This window comes from Grampus griseus (assembly GCF_964374135.1).
Source record: "Grampus griseus genome assembly, chromosome: 10".
NCBI classification, from domain to species: domain Eukaryota; kingdom Metazoa; phylum Chordata; class Mammalia; order Artiodactyla; family Delphinidae; genus Grampus; species Grampus griseus.
The window spans coordinates 65,517,862-65,537,390 of NC_139004.1; the positions used below are offsets into that span (position 1 = coordinate 65,517,862).

The window sequence follows — 19,529 nt, forward strand, 5'->3', positions numbered from 1 at the left end:
TTAGGAGCGTGTCCACACCCTAAAAGCAAGACTCTTAACCAATCATTGCAGCCGCGTGGGGCATCATGGGAACTCCTGGGCTATAAAAGACCTGGTTGCTATTTTATACTCCTCGAGTCACTCATCCTTTAAGCAGGGTGGGGCTAGGTGCGCATGCGCGGTTTTAATACTCCTCCCCAAACTGCCAACTCTTCGCGCAAGCGGGGTAGACGCGCCTTCCGTGGGTTTACGCGTGCGCACTAGCGGACCTGGCTCCGGAAGACCAGACGCCTGCGCAGTGGGGACTACGGTGACAGTCCCCTGGCTGGGACGCCGGCCAGTCATGGCGGAACCTTGGTCTGGGCAGTCCTTGCAGGCTCTGCCGGCCACGGTGCTGGGCGCTCTGGGCGCCCTCGGCAGCGAGTTCCTGCTGGAGTGGGAGGCGCAGGACATGCGCGTGACCCTCTTCAAGCTGCTGCTGCTTTGGTTGGTGTTAAGTCTCCTGAGCATCCAGCTGGCGTGGGGGTTCTACGGGAGTACGGTGACCGGGCTGTATCACCGGCCAGGTGAGACGATCCACCAACTTCCGTGGGCCGGCCACCCCCTCCCCCACCGACTGTACCTTTGGGCTCCCCAGAACCCCCCCAGACTACCAGTGGGTCCCCTGAGAACCTCATCACAACAACGCTGTACCCTGACCCATGTCAACATACCATTTCACGCCAGAAACCCCACCAGTCCACCCGTCACATATAAATTCCTTTCAACCCCCGTCAGACAATATCACTAGTCCCTTAGGGCCTCCACTACACTCTCCATCAAACAATACCACTGGCCTCTAACCTGACCTGGGCTGATGCCTGCTCAGATACCCACCCCCAGCTTGCTGCAGCTCTGGATGTGTTCCTGCCCCCAGGTCTGGGCGGCCAGAACGGATCCACACCTGATGGCTCCACGCATTTCCCTTCCTGGTGAGTAAATCTACTCCTATGTCTACCCCATGCTTAGCAGGCAGAGGCCACCCCTGAGCTGAGGACAGGGGAAGGGAGTTCTCAGGGTAGGAGGCCACCAGCTTTGCAGCAAATCCCAGGGTCTGCACTAGAGCTCAGGCTTCAAGTGACATCGATGTCTGAACAGCCCATCTGTATGCTGTTCAGTAACCTGTGCGGTGGGTGGCATTATTGTCACAATTTCAGAGATGTAGTGGCAACTGCACTGTAAGAGATGTAGAGATTCCACTGCACTGTAAGCCCCTCAGTTGGAAAGGCAGGAGCCTCTGTCCTTAGTGCACTGACTGAACTCATCAGATCAGCCTTCTAATCTGTAAAACATGAACTCACTAATCAGAGCATTCATTCAGTTGATCTCTGAGCTCCTACTACATGGCAGGGGCCACACTAGGTCCAGAGAACAAGAACAACCCAGGCCCTGCTCACAGGTGGAACCAGAGATTTAAAAGGGGAGAGCAGAACCTAGTGGCAGGGCAGGAATAAAGGCGCAGATGTAGAGAACGGACTTGAGGACACGGCGGGGAAGGGGAAGCAGGGACGAAGTGAGAGAGTAGCATTGACATATATACACTACCAAATGTAAAATGGATGGCTAGCGGGAAGCTGCTGCATAGCACAGGGAGATCAGCTCAATGCTTTGTGATGACCTAGAGGGGTGGGACAGGGAGGGTGGGAGGGAGGCTCAAGAGGGAGGGGATATGGGGATATATAAGTATATATATAGCTGATTCACTTTGCTGTACAGCAGAAACTAACACAACATTGTAAAGCAATTATACTCCAATAAAGATATTTAAAAAATTTTTTTAATAAATAAAAGGGGAGGGCAGCAGTGCAGAGGCAAGGGTCATCAGAGCTGGTATCTTCCAAGTCAGACACCTAAGCTGAGGGCAAAGGCTAGGGGTGTACCAAGCAAAGAGAATGGACAGAACAAGGCCTAGAGGCAAGAACAAGGGTGACATATTGGAAGGATAGACAAGGCTGTGACGCTGGAGCTCAAACATAAAGGCATGAAGGGACCTGGAATACCCTATCCCAAGTCTCAAGGAGCTATTGGACTCAGCAAAGCCATGGCCTGACCGAATTTGCTTTTATAACTGCCTGCTTTATGGCAAATAGGTAAAGGTGTCCAATAGAGAGGGCAAGAGGCCAATTAGGAGGCCTGCCACTGCACAGGTTTCTGTCCTTGGCAACTGGCGAAGGATGGGAGCACCATTCACAAAGTGGAGAAGCAGGAGGAAGAATAAGTCTGCAGGGGAAAGTGATGGACCCAGTGAGGGCTGTGGAAGCTCAGCAGAGAGGTCTAGGTTATAGTGTGGCCTTACTGAGCCCAGCTCAGCCCCCACAAGGGGACTGTTATGCTGTCCGCGGAATAACCCCTCTTCTCTTCTATCACTTTCAGGGAAACAGCAGCAAATGAACCTCTTAAAACCCACAGAGAATAAGGGAAGGCAGCAGAGGGGTCTCCAGGAACATCACCAGGTCTGCTGGCTCCCATACTGGGTTCTGCTGCTGCCCAGACCCCAGGGACGACTGCAGCGGGGGTAGAGGTTGGGGGCAGGGAGTATGCCAGTGCTTGCAGGGCTGGGCCTCCACTGCCCTTGGTCTTGCCTCCAGCAGCCCCAGGCATTGGGCCAGTAAAGAGTTTGCCTGTACCCTGATCTGGGTGGCTTAAGGAGAGAAGGCATGCTTCTCCTTTCAGGGGTCAGCTCAGAAGCCTCTGGGTTGGGGAGGGCAACAGTCCATTTTCTGTCTTGGCTTTTTCCTGTTCCTCTTCCCATCCCCCTGGGATGTGACCCTGTAGAGATTTGTCCCTGGGAGGAAGCCTGAGGTTGACCAGCTCTGAGATTTGTAAGGCAGGTCTGTTTTCCCCTAAGCCTGGGGTTTCCTTTATTTGGTTTTGCTTTGTTGGCAGGGACCCAGGGAATCCTGGCCTGGACACAGCCTTATATTTTATGGTTACTTAGCTGGCCATTCAAGTATAAGACAGTGGACACCAAACACCCACCTCCTTTGGCTCATCCTGAGCTCTCCAGGCTATGAGTCAGGCTATATAAGTTGTCTTTTCATTGTACTCATATTCCTCTTAACCCCTCCCAGAAGGAAGCTGGGTACCTAGAAGTGGCTGAGTCCCAGGGGTGAACTCCCATCTCCACTGCTTAAGTGCCTGTGGGGTTGTGGATCTGTACCCTGCCCCTCAAAGGGACATACTGAGCTGTTTAGTGCAAAGCGGCCCCATCGTGCCCTGCAGCCTCACCACTTCCCATCTTGACCTGGAACCAGAGGAGCTTCGTTCTAAGAGCCCACAGGCTAGGCAGGCCTGCCACTTCCACAGTGAGCCAAGGGAACTTATAAAGGTATAAGTGGCAAACACCAGTTCCTGAAAGCAGTGTGGCCCTAGACCTGCCTGCTTCCCTGATGGACATACTTCTGCCTGCTTCTGCTGGGCCAGCAGCTACCTCAATGTCCCACTGCTTCCTTCCTCTCTGTTAAATGTCACATTTCCATCTGGCAGCCTTTGCCTAGGCTGTCTTTGCAGAGTGCACTGGAGTAGGACTATGCTGAGCTCATGCACGAGTACTCCGGAGTATCTTCTGGCTGGTGGGATGATGGTTCTGCAGCCCCAGGCCTACCCACTGACAACAAACACCACACTCAGAATTGGTCCCATATTTCACCCCAGGCTCAACTGAGGATGTGGCTTATTAAACATGGAAGTGCATCAGCTGTGTGGTTATTGACAGGACAGTGTGCACGCACAGGGGAAACTGGAGACGGAACACCCTGGGGGCTGTTGCCCCTGAGCACCCAGAATACAACTTGCAGAGGTGGAGAGGTGATGCCATCTCCCTGGAGGAGCAGTGGTGGTGCCCAGTAGGGGCACTCTCCCCTTTAGTTTTTATAGACCTGCCCCTCTCAAGGGGAACCCACTCTGAGTCTGGGCCAGGAAGGCAGGCATTGGACTGGCACCCTAGGAACCCTGTGGACAGAGAACAATGAAGCTAGAACTGTAGCAAGCAAGAAGGAAGGAAGCTCATTTAATGTTTTATTTTCTTTAGGGGTCAGTGGAGTCCAGTAATAAGTCCCAGGGACGGAGGTCAGCCCAGGATAAGGCAAGTCTGGGAGGAGGCCCAGCCTGCCCTACAACAGCCCTGGGGCTCAGAACAGGTGGTGAGCCTGGCATGGCTGGCTGCTGGGCAGCAGGCTGGGCCAACTGGAGAATGTGGAAGAATGAGTCCATGCCCCCCTCAGCCATCCCCAAGTTTACACACGGGCACCACAGCCCTACTAGGCCAACCCTCTGTGAGTCAGGAATCATCCCTGCCCAGGAAGAGGCAACAGTTTGAATTCATGGAAAGTGAACCAGAGGAGGTAGCCGGCACTGCCCAAGGTAGTGACCCTTTGCAGTGTGAGAAACCGTGGTGAGGTAGGTTGGGCAGGCTTTCTCCTCCCGCTAAAGGTGAGCCTTTGCTCCACAGGCAGCACCTGGCAGAGTGGAAGGGCGAGGTGCCAGAACTGATGCTTCTCCAGCAGGCAAGAGTGGGGTAAATGGGACCGTGGGCTGGTCCATCACTCAGAAATGGGGTCTTGAAGTTGCAAGTGGCACAGGATGAAGTGGGAATAGGTGGTGTGACCCCGTTACCCAGACAACCAGTACCAGCCTCCACCTAGCCACCCCAAGTGTGTTCTGCCTCAGCTTCCTGACAAACCCCTTGTACAAACCCCTAGCCCCTTGTACAATGCCCTCCAGGGTAAGGCTCCTGGAGGAGAGGGCCCTGCTCCAAGTCATCCTCACTTAAGGGTATAATAGTTTGTGGGCACAAAGGGCATCTTGCTGACCATGGCCATCTGCTGCTTTCGCCGCACCTCTACCAGCAGCAGGGTACCTGGCCGACTGTACTCATAGGGCACATAACCCATCGCCACATTCTTCTTTAGGCAGGGTGAGGGGCAGCCACTGGTCACAGCACCTGTCCAGGCAGACGCCATGTGTCAACACCACCCTGCCAGCCCAGGGTCCCCACCCTCCTAGGGAAGAGACAAGGGCTCTCCAACTTCCCTGGTCAACCTACCAAGCACTGTACCCTCCGTACTCAGGATGGGGTTGTGCGCCCGCACAGGAGCCCCCTCACACATTAACCCCACACGCCTCCGCTGCACCTTGCCCTTCAGCTGGGGAACAATGACTGAGGCTCCTGGGAAGTCCATAGCAGCTCGGCGGCGCTTCCCTGGAACATGACACATCAGATTTAAGCCAGAGTCTGTAGGACCCCTGACTACAGGAGGTCCTAGTGACAAGGAACCCAAGTGACATCTATCCAGCATCAAGGCCCCTTCGCTCAGGCTGCCCCTAGACCCCATTCCTCCCCTGCAGTGCAGTCAGCCATCCACCTACTGACCCCTGGTCTTGGAGGCCATGCTCCCCACCTCAGCTTGCTAAGGGTCCTCAGTATCTATTGGGCAAAGCCACTGTGGTATCTTCAGGAAATGAAGGCTCAGGGAGGCTGTGCCACTTGCTCCAGGCTACACAACCTTGGAAGCAGTCCTGGGTTGGCTGGTCTCATCAAGGGTCACTCCAGCCTTCAGGATCCCCTCCCTGAGTGCTAGCCCAGCTTACCCAATGTCCAACTGAGGCTGCCTTCCACAGGTGTGGTGTGTTCATCAATGTCGTTCCCATACAGGCAGAGGCCTGCCTCCAGGCGCAGGCTGTCCCGGGCCGCCAGACCTGCCAGCTTCACCTCTGGGTTTTCCAACAGAGCTGTTGCCAGGCGGACTGCCTCCGCGGCGAGCACCGAGATCTGCAAGGGACACCAGGGAGCAGATGGGCTGCTGGCCCCAGAGTCCTATGCCCTGCACTACCCTGTGCCCACTTCTTGACAAACCTCCACACCATCCTCTCCTGTGTAGCCACAGCGGGTCACACGGCAGCCAGACACGCCAAACACCTCCATCACAGCACTGGTCATGAAGGGCAGTTTCCTCAGATCATCTGCCACGCCAGCCTGTAGCACCTGGGCCGCAGTGGGGCCTGGGCCCAGGGAGCCAATAACCAAGTGTCCAGGTCCTGGTGCCCCAGAAAGCTGGATCACAGCCCTTAGGGACCAGAACAAGCCCTGAGCAAGCCCCACTCTGCAGGTGGGAGAAGATGCTCTTGCCCACAGCCCATGGAGCCTTGTGGCAGGTAGAAGGAGGGCATGATACCAAACTTAGAATTATGGTGCACCATCCTCACCTTCCCCCGGCACGGCCTCTCTGCCAAGCAGTAGAGGAAACCTGGAAGGCAAAGTTCAGCTCCAAACCCAGCCTGGCCCACTTACCTTGCAGGGCTAGCAAGGCATTATCCATCACCTCCAGGCCCACATCGTTGCCCATGTTCTGAAGCTCCCTAACCTTGTCCTGAAAGGAAAGAAATACCACATTTGCTCTGGGACCCCTTACTGAGCACCTGGTGCTGCAGAGCTCGGCAGAGTAGGCTGGTTCCCGTCTTAACAAGGTCATATAACTACTAAGTGGTAGGGATGACTCATGCCCAGGTCTGCCAGCTCTAACACCAGGCTCCAGCCTTCCATCCTCACCAGAGGATCCTCACTTAGGGGCCAGGATCAGCTTCACCTCCCCACCTCCCCCACTTCCCCACCACTGAAACTTAGCATGCTCCAGGGAGGGCCCGCTCTGGCCCACTGTTCTTTCAAAGAGCCATTGTCTGAGCTCCTTATCCATTCCAGGTCTGTCCTGGAAAACAAGGATGCTGCTCTGTGAACAAGGAGGACAGGGTACCTGGGACACAGAGGGGCTATACCTGCATGAGGGTCAGGTCCTTTTCCCAGCAGCCAGCATTGGACACCACATACAGGTGTCCCTCAGAGGTGTTGGTCACAATCAAGTCATCTAAGATGCCGCCAGCCTCATTGGTAAACAGCGACAGTGTTCCCTAGCATCAAAGTGGAGCATCATTGCCTCCAGGTCCAAGAGGCCAAGGTCAAGTGTGAGTCAAACACACCCCTGGGCCCACTCAGCCACCACAAACTCATGAACCCTCGTGAATAGAGCTGAGGGGTGGTGGCAGTGCAAGAAGCAAGGCTGGGTCAGCCCAGGCCCCTGCACAAGCCCAGGGTTTTTGATCCTCATACACTGAGAAAGGTTTCACCTCTTCCCCACCTTGGGGGACACCTCCCTGATCTGGTGGGGCCTCTGCACCCCTCCCCATTTAGTACAGAGAGCCCCTCTCACACTTAACCCACCATACCTAGGACTTGATGCTTCGTCCCACCCAGACCTAGGACAACTCAGTCTGTGCTCCAAACCCCAGGACAGAAGCTTCAAAGTCTATGGGAATTCCCTGGTGGTCCAGTGGTTAGGACTCGGCACTTTCACTGCTGAGGGTGAGGGTTCAATCCCTGGTTGGGGAACTAAAATCCAGCATGGCCAAAAAAAAAAAGCAGCAGCAGCAGCTTCAAAGTCTATCTCGATGACCCCATGTGCTCCACAACAACCCTCTATAACACTGAGGTTGGCTGGCCTCAGCCTCCCCACTGGATGGACAGTATAAGAAGAGCCTGAGGTTAAGAGGTCACATGAATCGCCTGGGGATCTTGTTAAAATGCAGGTTCTGATTCAGCAGGTCTGAAGAACTGGCCTGAGAGTGTATCCTAACAAGCTCCTATGTGACGATGAGGCTGCTGGTTTACAGACTACACTTTCGTTTTTCTTTGGCCGCACAGCTTGTGGGATCTTAGTTCCCCAACCAGGGATTGAACCCAGGCCCTTGGCAGGGAGTGCACAGAGTCCTAATCCTAATCACTGGACCGCCAGGGAATTCCCAGGACTACAATTTAAATTGCAAGGGGTTAAGCAGCATGGAAGTCACAGAACAGGATGTGAACCTGGGTTTCTGGCCTTCCAGCTTGATGTGGTGGGGATGGGATAGGACCCTCCCTGCAGATGGCTGGGTGTCTGGACATGACTCAGGGACTCTGTCCCCCAAGAACGAAAGCCCTGAGAAACTGTGTCTGATCCATCTCTGTGCCCCCAGGCCCGAAGCAGGGACTCAGACTGGTTTGCTGGCTTATGACTAAGAACACTCATTGAGCAGAAATAAAAGAGAGGCCCACCTGGTTTGGCTTTAGCTCTGCAATATCTCCAACCACTAGACTTTCCATCAGCTTCACCCGGTCATGGCCAAATATCTTGGTCTGGGAAAGAGATCAAAAAGCCTCTGGAAAGCCACGGGGCTAGGAGGCATCCTCCCTGCCACCCACAGCACTTTCCAATCCAGCCAAAGTGCCTGACTAGTCTTTTGGTTCTGCAAGTGGCAGAAGCCCTACTTTCTGACTCCCCCACACCCGCCAATACAGAAGAGATGCACTCAGGGAGGTTAGGGAACTTGAAAGGGCCCAGCACCTTCCTGAAATACCCCCTTTTCCAAACCAATACCTAGGACAGTGGATGACAATGAGTGGCAGCCCTGGAAAACCCAGGACGTTGAGGCACTCCACTAAGTGGGAGCAGGCTAGAGAGATAAGACAGGAGATGATCAAGAGACCCTCTGAGTCAGTTTACTGAGGGCCATAGTACATTACACCCTTGAGACCTCCAACTCTTCTGAGAGGGCTGCCCTTGGAATCCAGCTCCCAGCAAAGAAAGCTGAGGGTTGCACCATTGTGGACAGAGAGGAAGCCCTGGCCTGGCAATCAGTGCACTCCCCTGGCTCACCTGCAGCATGTGGGATACGTCAAAGAGCGAGCAGTGCCGGCGTGTATGCAGGTGTGAGTCAACGTGGCTGTCCCGGTACTGCACAGGCAGATTCCAGCCTGCGAATGCCACCATCTTCCCGCCATGGGCCAGGTGGAAGTCATAGAGTGGTGTCCTGCGGAGCACGTCCTGCGGGCGGCCGGGCTCAGTGCCACCAAGGCCCCAGGCCCCAGCCCTCTTCCTCCCCCACCCTCCAAGACTGGCACCACAACCCAGCACCCTCTATCCCACCTGTGCACTACTGAGAGAACGGCGCAGGGCCGAGGGGAGCGCCTGGAGACACGAGCCCAGACGGGACATCATGCTCCCAGCCCGCTGCATTGTTGCCCGCAACGGGTGCAGCCGACGCACAGAGGCCACCACTCTGACAGGCACGCTGGGAGATGTAGTCCAAGCCCTGCTTAGCTAGGTCTCTCCCCCGCCCAGGGGATCAGAAGAGGGAGTGGGCAGCCCCAAGGGCAGACGCAGCTTTAGAGCACACAGTGCGTTGACTCCCAGCTGCAGGGAAATAGCCCCGGGCGCTTCCATCTGATCAGGGCAGATTGGGCGGTTGGAGCCAGTTAAGCCACTCAGAAATAGAGCTGGGGGCTAGACCTCCCCCTGCTGACTGCCCTGCCTCCAAAGGGCCAAAGTTCTGCAAAGGGCTGAAAGGCCTGAATCACCAGTTTAGGACAATAGGAGTGTAAGGTCGAATGGGGGGAGGGTAAGGGATGGAGAGGGCACAGGAGGGTGGAGTCAGCCCGGCAGGCAGAGTGCCACAGTAACCTGGCCTCATGTGAGGGTCTCCAGCTCTCTCGCCGGGCAAACGTAGGCAGCGGGCACAGTGATGCATTCCACAAGTATTTATTGATCTTCCTGCACACTAGGCCCTGTGCTGGGGACAGAGCTGTGCAGGAAGCAGGGTCCCTGCCATCCCAGGGACCTCCCCCCTCACTCACATACACACTGAGAGCTGCTACTCCCTGAGCACAAGACTGATCATTACCCTCTTAGCAAAAGCTGAATGGGGCTTAGTAAATGACCCTGCAGGCAGATACCACCTACAAGAACTCTGATAGGTGACATCAGAAGGTGGCCACCAAAAAGTGGCTGCCCTTCCCCTAGAAAGCTGTTGAGCCACACAAACATCCAATTTTCCAGGTCCAACACATGTTGCAGTACTGCCTCATAACAGCCCCCAGAAGCAAGCCAGGAAAAAACAGAGAGAAGCAGGATTTTCTCATAAGGAGCAGCAGCCTGTCTTATTCAGCTGCTGGCCTGGGGTTGTAGAAAACCTCAGCCTCTTAAAAGACACCAATGAGAACCCTCACCTGGCCCCCACCACCACCACCGAGGTTGATCTCTCATCACACTGAGCGTGGCTCTTAGATGGGGGCAACTGGAAGAGGGACAAGGATGCGCTTTGGCCTCTGTCAGATGGCAGACAGGTCCCAGGACTCATTTTCAGGCCCCAGCCTTGCCCAGGGCACCCGCCCAGACCCGATGGATGGGGGCAGACCCATTTGAACACACATCCAGGAGCCAACTCAGGCACCAAGGGACTCAGGCTGCCCAAATTCCCAGCTTTGTGTGGCTCCCCAGGCAAGCAGCAGTAGAGTTTAGATAGGAATTTTCTTTTTGTGGGCATAATACAAAGGGAAAGAAGACCATTAGGGGGCGCAGAAGGAAAAACGCGGCTCCTGTTTCTCCTTCAAGCTTCCAAACTACTGACTGCCAAGTTACAGCAGTCTTCCAAGGCTAGACAGAGCAGGTTCTAGTAGGTTACCCCAGCCTACTACACTCAGGGTGAGGGAGCAGGCAGAAGACAGCAATGTTCATGTTGGCAGGGGAGACAGAGGGCACAGGGGGATTCTTAGGAATAGAACTGGAGTGTTTTTAGGGAGGGCGAAGGAGGAGGTTTGGGTTGCAGTCAGGTGAGGACAGAGCGTATCCCCTCCAGGAGTTCATGCTAAAGCAACACAGTGAGCCCCCAAGAATCTTGACTCTGTGAACGTGGTCCTGACAGAATGCGCATGCAGGCAACACTCGGAATGCACAGGGACAGCACTTCAGCCTCTGATGGCCCAAGCTGGGCCTGGATGGGCACGGAAGGCCAACGTCTTGACTAAGGGCCACAGCTCAAGTGTAGGAGAGCAAGTTCAGGTCATAACAGCCATCCACCTGCAACACAAAAGACCATCAGATCTGACCCATTCAGGCCAACGGGAGCCAAGCAGAGGGAAGCGATCACTCACATCAAAGCGGCCGATCCTTGTGGAGGTATGACTGGCCCGGATCATCTCTGTCAGCGCCCACATCTGCTGTACCTCGGATGATACCCTGCTGGGGTCTGGGAGACCCTGCTCCAGAAGGAGGGGTCAGTGGCCATGGGTCTCTCCCCAGCAGTGCCCTTATAACTCCAGATAGGCCAAGTTGGGCTATGGGGCCCTCCAGCTGACATTCCCAGATGACTTGTGAAACATGAGGATGGGGCCTGATGTGGAGTAGGTGGCCCGGCCCCACACAGAGATGCCTCAAATCCCAGGAGGAAGGTGCACAGAGTGAACGAAGGTCCCTGGGTCCAGCCCCAGATTCTTGCAGAAAGGGGTCCCCTTGGGCCTGTGCTGGACACCAGAGCTGTTCGCACATGGTTCTTAGCCAGGGTAAGGGCTTACCTCAAGAAGGGGAGCAGGCTGCTCACAAGGCACTGGGTGCGAGAGCCACTTGGGGAAGGTCATGGAAGGGCTCTGCAAAGCAAAGGCATACTGCCCTGAGGTGGGCAGAGTAGGAGAGACCTGGAACCAGATCCCAAGGTCCTGAAGGCAGAGAGAAGGGCCCCTGAGCCCCAGAAACTGGGAAAATCCCGTTTAGGTCCCAGGGGCAGAAGACTACCTAAGCTCTTCTGCTATGCAGAAGGAAGCCCCACGAAGACAAGGAGCAGAAGTATATCTGGGTACCTGAATGTTCCAGATCTGAAAAAGGCAGGTAGCCCCAAAGGTCAGGGGATATGGGGACGTGGCCTCACCTCTTATCATGAACTTCCAGCATTCCCACCTGGCTAACTTCCATGAAGGACTCCTTCTGAGTCTCCCCATCCTTACCCATCCACTCCCACCTGTACCCCCAGGCCTCCCAGCCATAGCTAGGAGCCTCCTGGAGAGAGGGCCAGCAAACAGCTCTGAGCTAGTCACTTACCTTTGGTCCCTGTTTGTAGATCTGCAGCTCCTCCACCGTGAAAGACAACCACAGTGGTGATGGCTGTCGCAGAATCAGGCGTAGTTCCAGTACTTTGCCCATGTCACACAGCATCTGACACATACACACAAGGACCCACCGAGGCCCCAGCTCACTGCCCAGGAGCCAACCAGCAATGAGCCAAGGTGCTTCCTCCCCAGGCCTTTGAGAAGGAAACAGTAGTTCCTCCAAGGCACTTGCCCAAGAACCACAATTCAGGCCAACCTTGCCTGCCCCTCTTCCCTCATGGTATCCTGGCCCAATCCCCAGGCCTCTTGTGAGCCCTCATCTGGGCTGCCCTGGCCATGCTGAGTCCCAGCTGACCTGGTGCTTGAACAGCGATACATACTCCTGAGCTCCCTCCTCACTGTGTGGGTCAGGCATCAGGCAGTAGTCCCGAAGGCAGGTCACCCACTTGGCTGGAGTGTGTGTTGAGGTGTGCTGGCGAACACGGATGGTCAGAAAGGCTGTGTAGTAATTCTTAAACATGATCTCCTGCAACTAGGGCACACACAACCCACCACAAGAAATCACACCTAGGCCCCGGGCCTGATGGGTTCAAAAGCACCATCTCTTCCTCCACTTAGGAATGTACTCTTCTACCAATCTAACAATATCAACAAGAATCCACTGGGGCCCAAAGAGATTTTGCCTTCCTAGAACTCACAGTCTAAATGAGCATGTCATGCAAACCATGACCTCGGATCTTGCTGCACGTCCAAGATGCTGGGAGTGGTCAGAGCCCTAACTCTAGATGAATCAGAAAATGTACAGATGAGTTCATCAAGTGGACCATGAAAGGTAGAAACTGTAAAGTAGCATAAACAAAGGAACACCAAGGGGTGACAGGACCTGGCATACCCCTGGAACAGAGAGTGGTTCAGCCTAGCTAAAGCAGTTCTCATCACTGGATACTCATCAGAATTACTCAAGGAGGGAATTCCCTGGTGGTCCAGTGGTTAGGCTTTCACTGCCAGGACCCAGGGTTCGATCCCTGGTCGGGGAACTAAGATCCCACCGTGGTGAGGCCAAAAAAACCCAAAACAACAGCAACAAAACAGAATTACTCAAGGAAAATTTTTTTTTTTAAATATAAGTGTACAGGCTCCACCCCAGACCTACTGAATCAGATTTCCAGGGCTGGGCCCTGTAATGAAGTCTCCCAGCTTAGAGTAAGCAACAGCTTGGGGTAGAACCACACACTACAGGACAAAATGCCTGAGGCCGAGAGGCAAGTAGGGCAAAGACACAGAGTGGCTCTGAATGCCAGGCCATTAGAAAGTGGACTCTGTCCTCTGTGTTGAGGTCTTGCAGTGTCCAGTCACCCTGCCAGCAGATGTGGAAGGGCAACTGGAGACTGGAAACTGGAGCCACTGGGAAGACCCTGATGAGGGATGATTTGAACTTGACCTCCTGCAGGGACTGTAGGAATGGGCAGGAGGCAGGTTTGGGGGTAACTCATTGTCTAATGATACCCAGTCAGTGGCCAGGGACAAAACGACCTCTCACCTCTATTAGGTTCAAAACTGTATTTCCAGCACCTAGCCTACTATCTCGGCACTTCCGTGTCAGCGCCATTCTGGGCATTGGGGAGAGACGTTGAAGAGAACAGAAGAGGAAGCTGCATTCTAGTAACTGTGTGTTAACTGAAGGAATAAATAAATGTTTAACTGATTCATTTGGGCGAGGTACTGCAGAGGCTTTCAGTAAACGATTAAATGGCTGGGACACGCCCGAGTTCCCAGATAAGCCCCGCCCAGGAGCCCCGGTCGCGCCCACTTGCTTGCTCACCTCGAAGGGCGCGACGCTGGGGAAGGTGACATCGATGACCAGCACGCCAGGCCGGCCTTGGGAGGTCCGCACGTCGCCCACCTGCAGGGCCACGGTTCCTTTCACATGACAAGGGACCGACACGCGGGACATGGTGGCAGCGGCCGCGACCAAGTAAGACCAATGGTCTTTCCCGGCGTCCCCAGCCGGGCCCCAAGAACTACAACTCCCGAGAGGACTCGCGCTCGGCCAACCCAGCCAATCACCGATGCTCGGGGCGGGCCCGGATTCGGAAGTGCCTGCGGAAGTGCTCCTTCAGCCAATCACCGAGCGTGCCTTAGAGAGCCACCAGGGACCATGCCCAGAAACGGCCTAGCCGTTCTGGATCCAGTTAGTGCTGAGCCTTATAGGTTCCCTGAAGTCTCAGTCGGTTACTTCCTCTGTGCAGGGCGGGCGTCAGTTAAAGCGCATAAAGCCATGACCATGAATGAGCATAGTGTCTGGACGACACTGGTTGCAAAAATAGATATTAAGCCTTTTTTTACGTACGCGAAGGATTTGAAGAGATAACTCACAAGAAAAGATAAATAGCCATTATGCCCATGAAAAGATGCTTAACATTATTATTCATCAAGGAAATACAAATTAGAACCCCACACACCCACTAAACAGACTAAAATTAAAAACTGACAAAACTGTGGAACGCTCATGCGTTGATAATTTCCTGCCACTTTGAAAAGCAGTTTGGCCATTCTTTAAGAACTAAATTTATACTTAAAACATGATCCAGCCATTGCACTCCTAAGTATTTACCCAAGAGAAATGAAAGCATATGTCCATCCAAGGACTTTATTCGTAATAGCCAAAATTTGGAAATAATCTAGGTGTCCAACAGATGAACAAATGAACAGATTAGCTAGTTGTGGTGTATCCACACAATGAAATACTACTCAACAGTAAAAAGAAATGAATGAATCCACAGGCTATCAATAGATGAATGGGTAAACAAAGTGTAATTACACAAAATGAAATTATTCAGCCTTAAATAGGAATGAAATTCTGGCACATGCTTCAACAAGGATAAACATTGAAAATATTACACTTAGTGAAAAAAGCCAGACATAGAAGAACAAATATTATACGATTCCACTAATGTGAGGTACCTAGAAGAGGCAAATTCATTGAGACAGAAAGTTGAATAGAGGTTGCCAGGGTCTGGGGAGGGGGAAGTAGAGAGTTATTGTTTGACAAGTACAGAGTTTCAGTTCAGGATGGATGAAAAAAAAATCTGGAAATAGTGGTGATGATTACAAAGCACTATGAATGTACTTAAGGCCAATGAATGATATATACACTTAAAATGAGTAAATGGTAAATTTTATGTCATGTATGTTTTACCACAATAAAAAACAAACAAACAAATGAACAACTGACATACACAATACCAACACTGGATTTCAAATGCACTATGTTAAGCAAAAGAAGTCAGACCCAAGTGAGTTCATATGGTGTGGTTCCAGTTACATGAAATTCTAGAAAAGTCAAAACTAATATAGAGTAATATAGAGTAATATAAATCAGAACAGTTTTCCCTGGTGCCAAGGGTGACTGTGAAGAAGTACAGGGGAATATTTTGGGGTGACAGAAAGGTTCTATGATGTGATAGGCTGGTAGTTATATTTGTCTAGACATTTGTCAAAATTCATTAAACAATGCTTAAGATATGTACATTTTATTGTATCTAAATTATACCTCAATTGGGAATTCCCTGGCAGTCCAGTGGTTAGGACTCTGTGCTTTCATTGCTGAGGGCATGGGTTCAATCCCTGGTCAGGGAATTAGGATCTCAGAGGCCGCACAGAGTGGACAAAATAAATAAGTAAATAAAAATTGGTAAAAAAAAAAAAATATATATATATATACACACACACCTCAATAAAGAAATTAAAAAATAATAAAACAAAATAAATTATTCCTCAATAAACATGATTTTTAAAGAAAAAAATTAAACATCATATTTATTATCATCATCATCCTTCCAGGTACTTGTGGAAACAATGCCTCAGAAATTGTCAGTTAAGCCTGTTTTATGGATAACAAAGCTGAGGCCAGATGTGGGCCAGTGATTTCCCAAGCCAAGAAAGCAATATGAAGTAGAGCTGGAAACAGAGCCTCTTTTGGACTCCTACCTCATAGGTCAGAACCCTCCAGGCAACAGTCATCTTTGGTGACCTGTGCCTTCTCTGTGTGAGGGGCTCCAGAGACACAGGCCCAGTGTAGCTCATAGGATTCTCATAATGTGACATCAAACAGACACAAAACCAGGATTCCAAGCCAGCCCAAGGAACAGCCTGGAGGAGCTAAGCCTTCCCAGCCCAGACCTGGAGACCTCCAGTGACAGAAAACTTTCCCTGTCTCATCATAATTTGTAACCTGTGGCTTCTGGACTGGTCATTGTTATCTCCATTTTGTTTTTTGCTTTTTGTTTTTTAATAAATTTATTTATTTTTGGCTGCATTGGGTCTTCATTACTGCGTGCGGGCTTTTCTCTAGTTGCGGCAAGCAGGTGCTACTCTTCGTTGCAGTGCATGGGCTTCTCATTGCGGTGGCTTCTCTTGTTGCAGAGCACAGGCTCTGGGCGCACGGGCTTCAGTAGTTGTGGCACGCGGGCTCAGTAGTTGTGGCTCATGGGTTCTAGAGCGCAGGCTCAGTAGTTGTGGCACACAGGCTTAGTTGCTCCGCGGCATGTGAGATCGTCCTGGACCAGGGCTCGAACATGTGTCTCCTGCACTGGCAGACAGATTCTTTTTTTTTTCTGACATCTTTATTGGAGTATAATTGCTTTACAACGTTGTGTTAGTTTCTGATGTACAGCAAAGTGAATCAGCTATACATATACATATATCTCCATATCCCCTCCCTCTTGCATCTCCCTCCCACCCTCCCTATCCCACCCCTCTAGGTGGTCACAAAGCACCGAGCTGATTTCCCTGTGCTATGTGGCTGCTTCCCATTAGCTATCTATTTTACATTTGACAGTGTATATATGTCAATGCCACTATCTCACTTCGTCCCAGTTTACTTCCCCCTCACTGTGTTCTCAAGGGCAGGAGGATTCTTAACCACTGTGCCACCAGGAAGCCTGCTATCTCCATTTTGACTCAGACTAATGATTCATTGCCTGGGTCCCTCCAGATTCTTGAGGGTTTCCCTTTTAGGGAGCCACCCACCCCCCCATACTGGAGCAGAGGTTTCCCTAAATCCCAGAGGACTATAGCCCTCCTGAGAATCAGGTGGATACAGACAGGTTTTGGTCTTCAGGCCTCAGCTCTGAGAGCAGACACAGACCCATGTGGCCCCTCATTGCAGATGAGTCTCAATATTGAAACAGGAGGGAAGGGTGCAGGGCACAACCTTTGAAAGAATGATATAGCCCGAGGACATAACATAAACTGATTAGAACCAAATGGGTCTAAGATGGCAGACAAGTCAACTTCCACTAGACCTTGAGCGTCAGTATACAACTCATTGTAACACATCAGTAAGCTAACTGACACACCCACAGAGCCATGACAGTTCCAAGGCTGATCATAAGTATCAAAAAGTGGGTGGTGGGGCTTCCCTGGTGGCGCAGTGGTTAAAAATCCGCCTGCCAATGCAGGGTACCTGGGTTCGAGCCCTGGTCCGGGAAGATCCCACATGCTGCAGAGCAACTAAGCCTGAGCGCCACAACTACTGAGCCTGCACTCTAGAGCCCGTGAGCTACAACTACTGAAGCCTGCGTGCCACAGCTACTGAAGCTCGTGTGCCTAGAGCCCGTGCTCCTCAACAAGAGAAGCCACCACAATGGGAAACCCGTGCACCGCAACTAAAAGTAGCCCACGCTCCTCGCAACTAGAGAAAGCCCATGCGCAGCAACGAAGACCCAATGCAGCCATAAATAAATATCTAGATAGATAGATTAAATTAAAAAAATTTTTTTTAAAAAGTGGGTGGTGGCCCAATTGCTGGAAATCCCCACCCTTTCTCAAAATAGCTGGAATACTCCTCCCACTCATTAGCCTATGAAATTACCCACCCCTGTAAAAATTGATAACCCATAGCCTGGTGCTCCTCTCGCCTTCTGAGATGGCCCACTGTCTGTCTGTGGAGTGTGTTTCTCTCTAAATAAATCCACTTCTTACCTATCACTTTGTCTCTCACTGGATTCTTTCTGCAATGAGACATCAAGAGCCTGAGCTTCATTAAATCCTGAAACCAGGTGTGTGATCTCAGTTGGAAGACTGTGAGTTTTGGCCAGCTGCATGGGTTCGAGTCCCAATCAGGGTTTTGGCTGAGTTCGAGTCCCAGCACTTGGGTTCCGAGTCCCAATCTGAGGTGCACGGTTTCAATATCTCTCTGGTGGACAGCCACCTCCACTCCATATATATATGGGGAGAGAGAGAGATCAATTAAGAGATTGAGATTATAAACTTATAAACTGTTTGCTCATGTGATTATAGAGGCTGAGAACTCCCAAGATCTGCCATTGGCAAACTTGAAACCCAGGAGAGCCAATGTGTAGTTCTAGTTCAAGTCTGAAGGCATAAAAACCAAGAGAGCTGATGGTATAAATTCCAGTCCAAAATCTGGCAGTCTCAGAGACCCTAAAAGACCTGATGTTTTGGTCATACCCCAAAGGCTGGAAAAAGAACAATATTCCAGCTCAAGCAATCAGACAGGAGGGGTTTCCTTTTACTCAGCTTTTTTGTTCTATTCAGAACTTCAACTGATTGGATGAGGCCTACCCATATTAGGGAGGGTAATCTGCTTTACTCAAGTCTATTCAAATATTAATCTCAAAACCTAAAAGAAAGAAAAAGAAAAAATAAACAAATGTTAATCTGACACAGAAACACCCTCAGACACACACTCAGAATAATGTTTGGCTAAATGTCTAGATACTCCATGGTCATTTCAAGTTGACACATAAAATTAACCATCACAGAGTGTGTTGTTAAATTTCCACATATTTGTGATTTTTGTTTTCAGTTTTCCTTATCTTATTCATGTGTAGTTTCATTCCATTGTGACCAGAAAGGAAAAGATACTCAGTGTGATCTCAATCTTTTAAAATTTATTGAGACTTGTTTGTGGCCTAACATATAGCCTACTCTGGAGAATGTTCCATGTTCACTTGAGAAGAATGTGTATTCTGCTATTGTTGGGTGGAATGTTCTGTATATCTCTGTTAGGTTTAGTTGGTTTACAGTGTTGCTCAAGTCCTCCATTTCCTTACTGCTCTTATCTGGTTGTTCTATCCATCATTGAACATGGAGTATTGAAGTCTCCAACTATTATTGTAGAACTGTGTATTTCTTCTTTCCATTCTGTCAATTTTTGCTTCATATATTTTGGGGCTCTGTTGTAAGATGTATGTATGTTCATAACTGTTATATCTTTTTGCTATATTGTACCTTTTTATTTATATTATACCTTTTATCAATACTTTCCTTCTCTGTCTCTTGTAAACTGTTTTGATTTAGGTCTAATTTGTCTTACAATAGTATAGCCACCCAACTCTCTTTTGGTTACTATTTTAATTGAATATATTTTTCCACCCCTTACTTTCAACCTCTTTGTGCCCTTATACCTAACGTGAGTCTCTTATAGATATACGTAGATAGACCTTTTTTAAAAAAAAATCCAGTTTGGGGAATTCCCTGGCAGTCCAGTGGTTAAGACTCCACACTTTCACTGCTGAGGGCCCAGGTTCAATCCCTGGCCAGGGAACTAAGATTCCACAAGCCACACAGCTCAACCAAT

The 19,529-nt window shown here is 51.1% G+C and overlaps 3 protein-coding genes across 10 annotated transcripts; 1 reads left to right on the forward strand and 2 right to left on the reverse strand.

The window, feature by feature from the left end:
- The first annotated feature begins 147 nt into the window (after positions 1–147).
- On the forward strand, positions 148–3,699 carry TCTA (T cell leukemia translocation altered). Of its 5 annotated transcripts, none has more exons than XR_014297352.1 (4): positions 148–545; positions 848–950; positions 2,392–3,346; positions 3,505–3,699. XR_014297352.1 is itself a non-coding variant. In XM_082664289.1 (4 exons), exons 1-3 carry the CDS (start codon positions 323–325, stop codon positions 2,432–2,434), a joined length of 369 nt encoding a protein of 122 aa, XP_082520415.1. In that variant the 5' UTR covers positions 148–322; the 3' UTR covers positions 2,435–2,471; positions 3,090–3,699. The 5 variants fall into 5 exon arrangements, 4 of the variants coding, with proteins under 4 accessions (XP_082520415.1, XP_082520416.1, XP_082520414.1 ...); XM_082664289.1 differs by having other exon boundaries at positions 2,392–2,471; positions 3,090–3,699; XM_082664290.1 differs by having other exon boundaries at positions 2,392–2,471.
- A 329-nt stretch (positions 3,700–4,028) lies between these two features.
- On the reverse strand, positions 4,029–9,394 carry AMT (aminomethyltransferase). Of its 2 annotated transcripts, XM_082662765.1 has the most exons (9): positions 8,973–9,394; positions 8,703–8,870; positions 8,102–8,182; positions 6,790–6,921; positions 6,308–6,386; positions 5,873–6,018; positions 5,608–5,788; positions 5,063–5,218; positions 4,029–4,960 (listed from the first exon to the last, which is right to left on the reverse strand). In XM_082662765.1, the coding sequence occupies exons 1-9, from the start codon at positions 9,060–9,062 to the stop codon at positions 4,782–4,784; spliced, it is 1,212 nt and encodes a 403-aa protein (XP_082518891.1). In that variant the 5' UTR covers positions 9,063–9,394; the 3' UTR covers positions 4,029–4,781. The 2 variants fall into 2 exon arrangements, with proteins under 2 accessions (XP_082518891.1, XP_082518892.1); XM_082662766.1 differs by lacking the exon at positions 5,063–5,218.
- A 174-nt stretch (positions 9,395–9,568) lies between these two features.
- NICN1 (nicolin 1, tubulin polyglutamylase complex subunit) lies at positions 9,569–13,917 on the reverse strand. Of its 3 annotated transcripts, none has more exons than XM_082663213.1 (6): positions 13,746–13,917; positions 12,279–12,395; positions 11,916–12,029; positions 11,396–11,467; positions 10,976–11,080; positions 9,569–10,901 (listed from the first exon to the last, which is right to left on the reverse strand). In XM_082663213.1, exons 1-6 carry the CDS (start codon positions 13,875–13,877, stop codon positions 10,860–10,862), a joined length of 582 nt encoding a protein of 193 aa, XP_082519339.1. In that variant the 5' UTR covers positions 13,878–13,917; the 3' UTR covers positions 9,569–10,859. The 3 variants fall into 3 exon arrangements, with proteins under 3 accessions (XP_082519339.1, XP_082519338.1, XP_082519337.1); XM_082663212.1 differs by having other exon boundaries at positions 12,279–12,455; XM_082663211.1 differs by having other exon boundaries at positions 9,569–11,080; positions 12,279–12,455.
- Between the last annotated feature and the right edge of the window lie 5,612 nt (positions 13,918–19,529).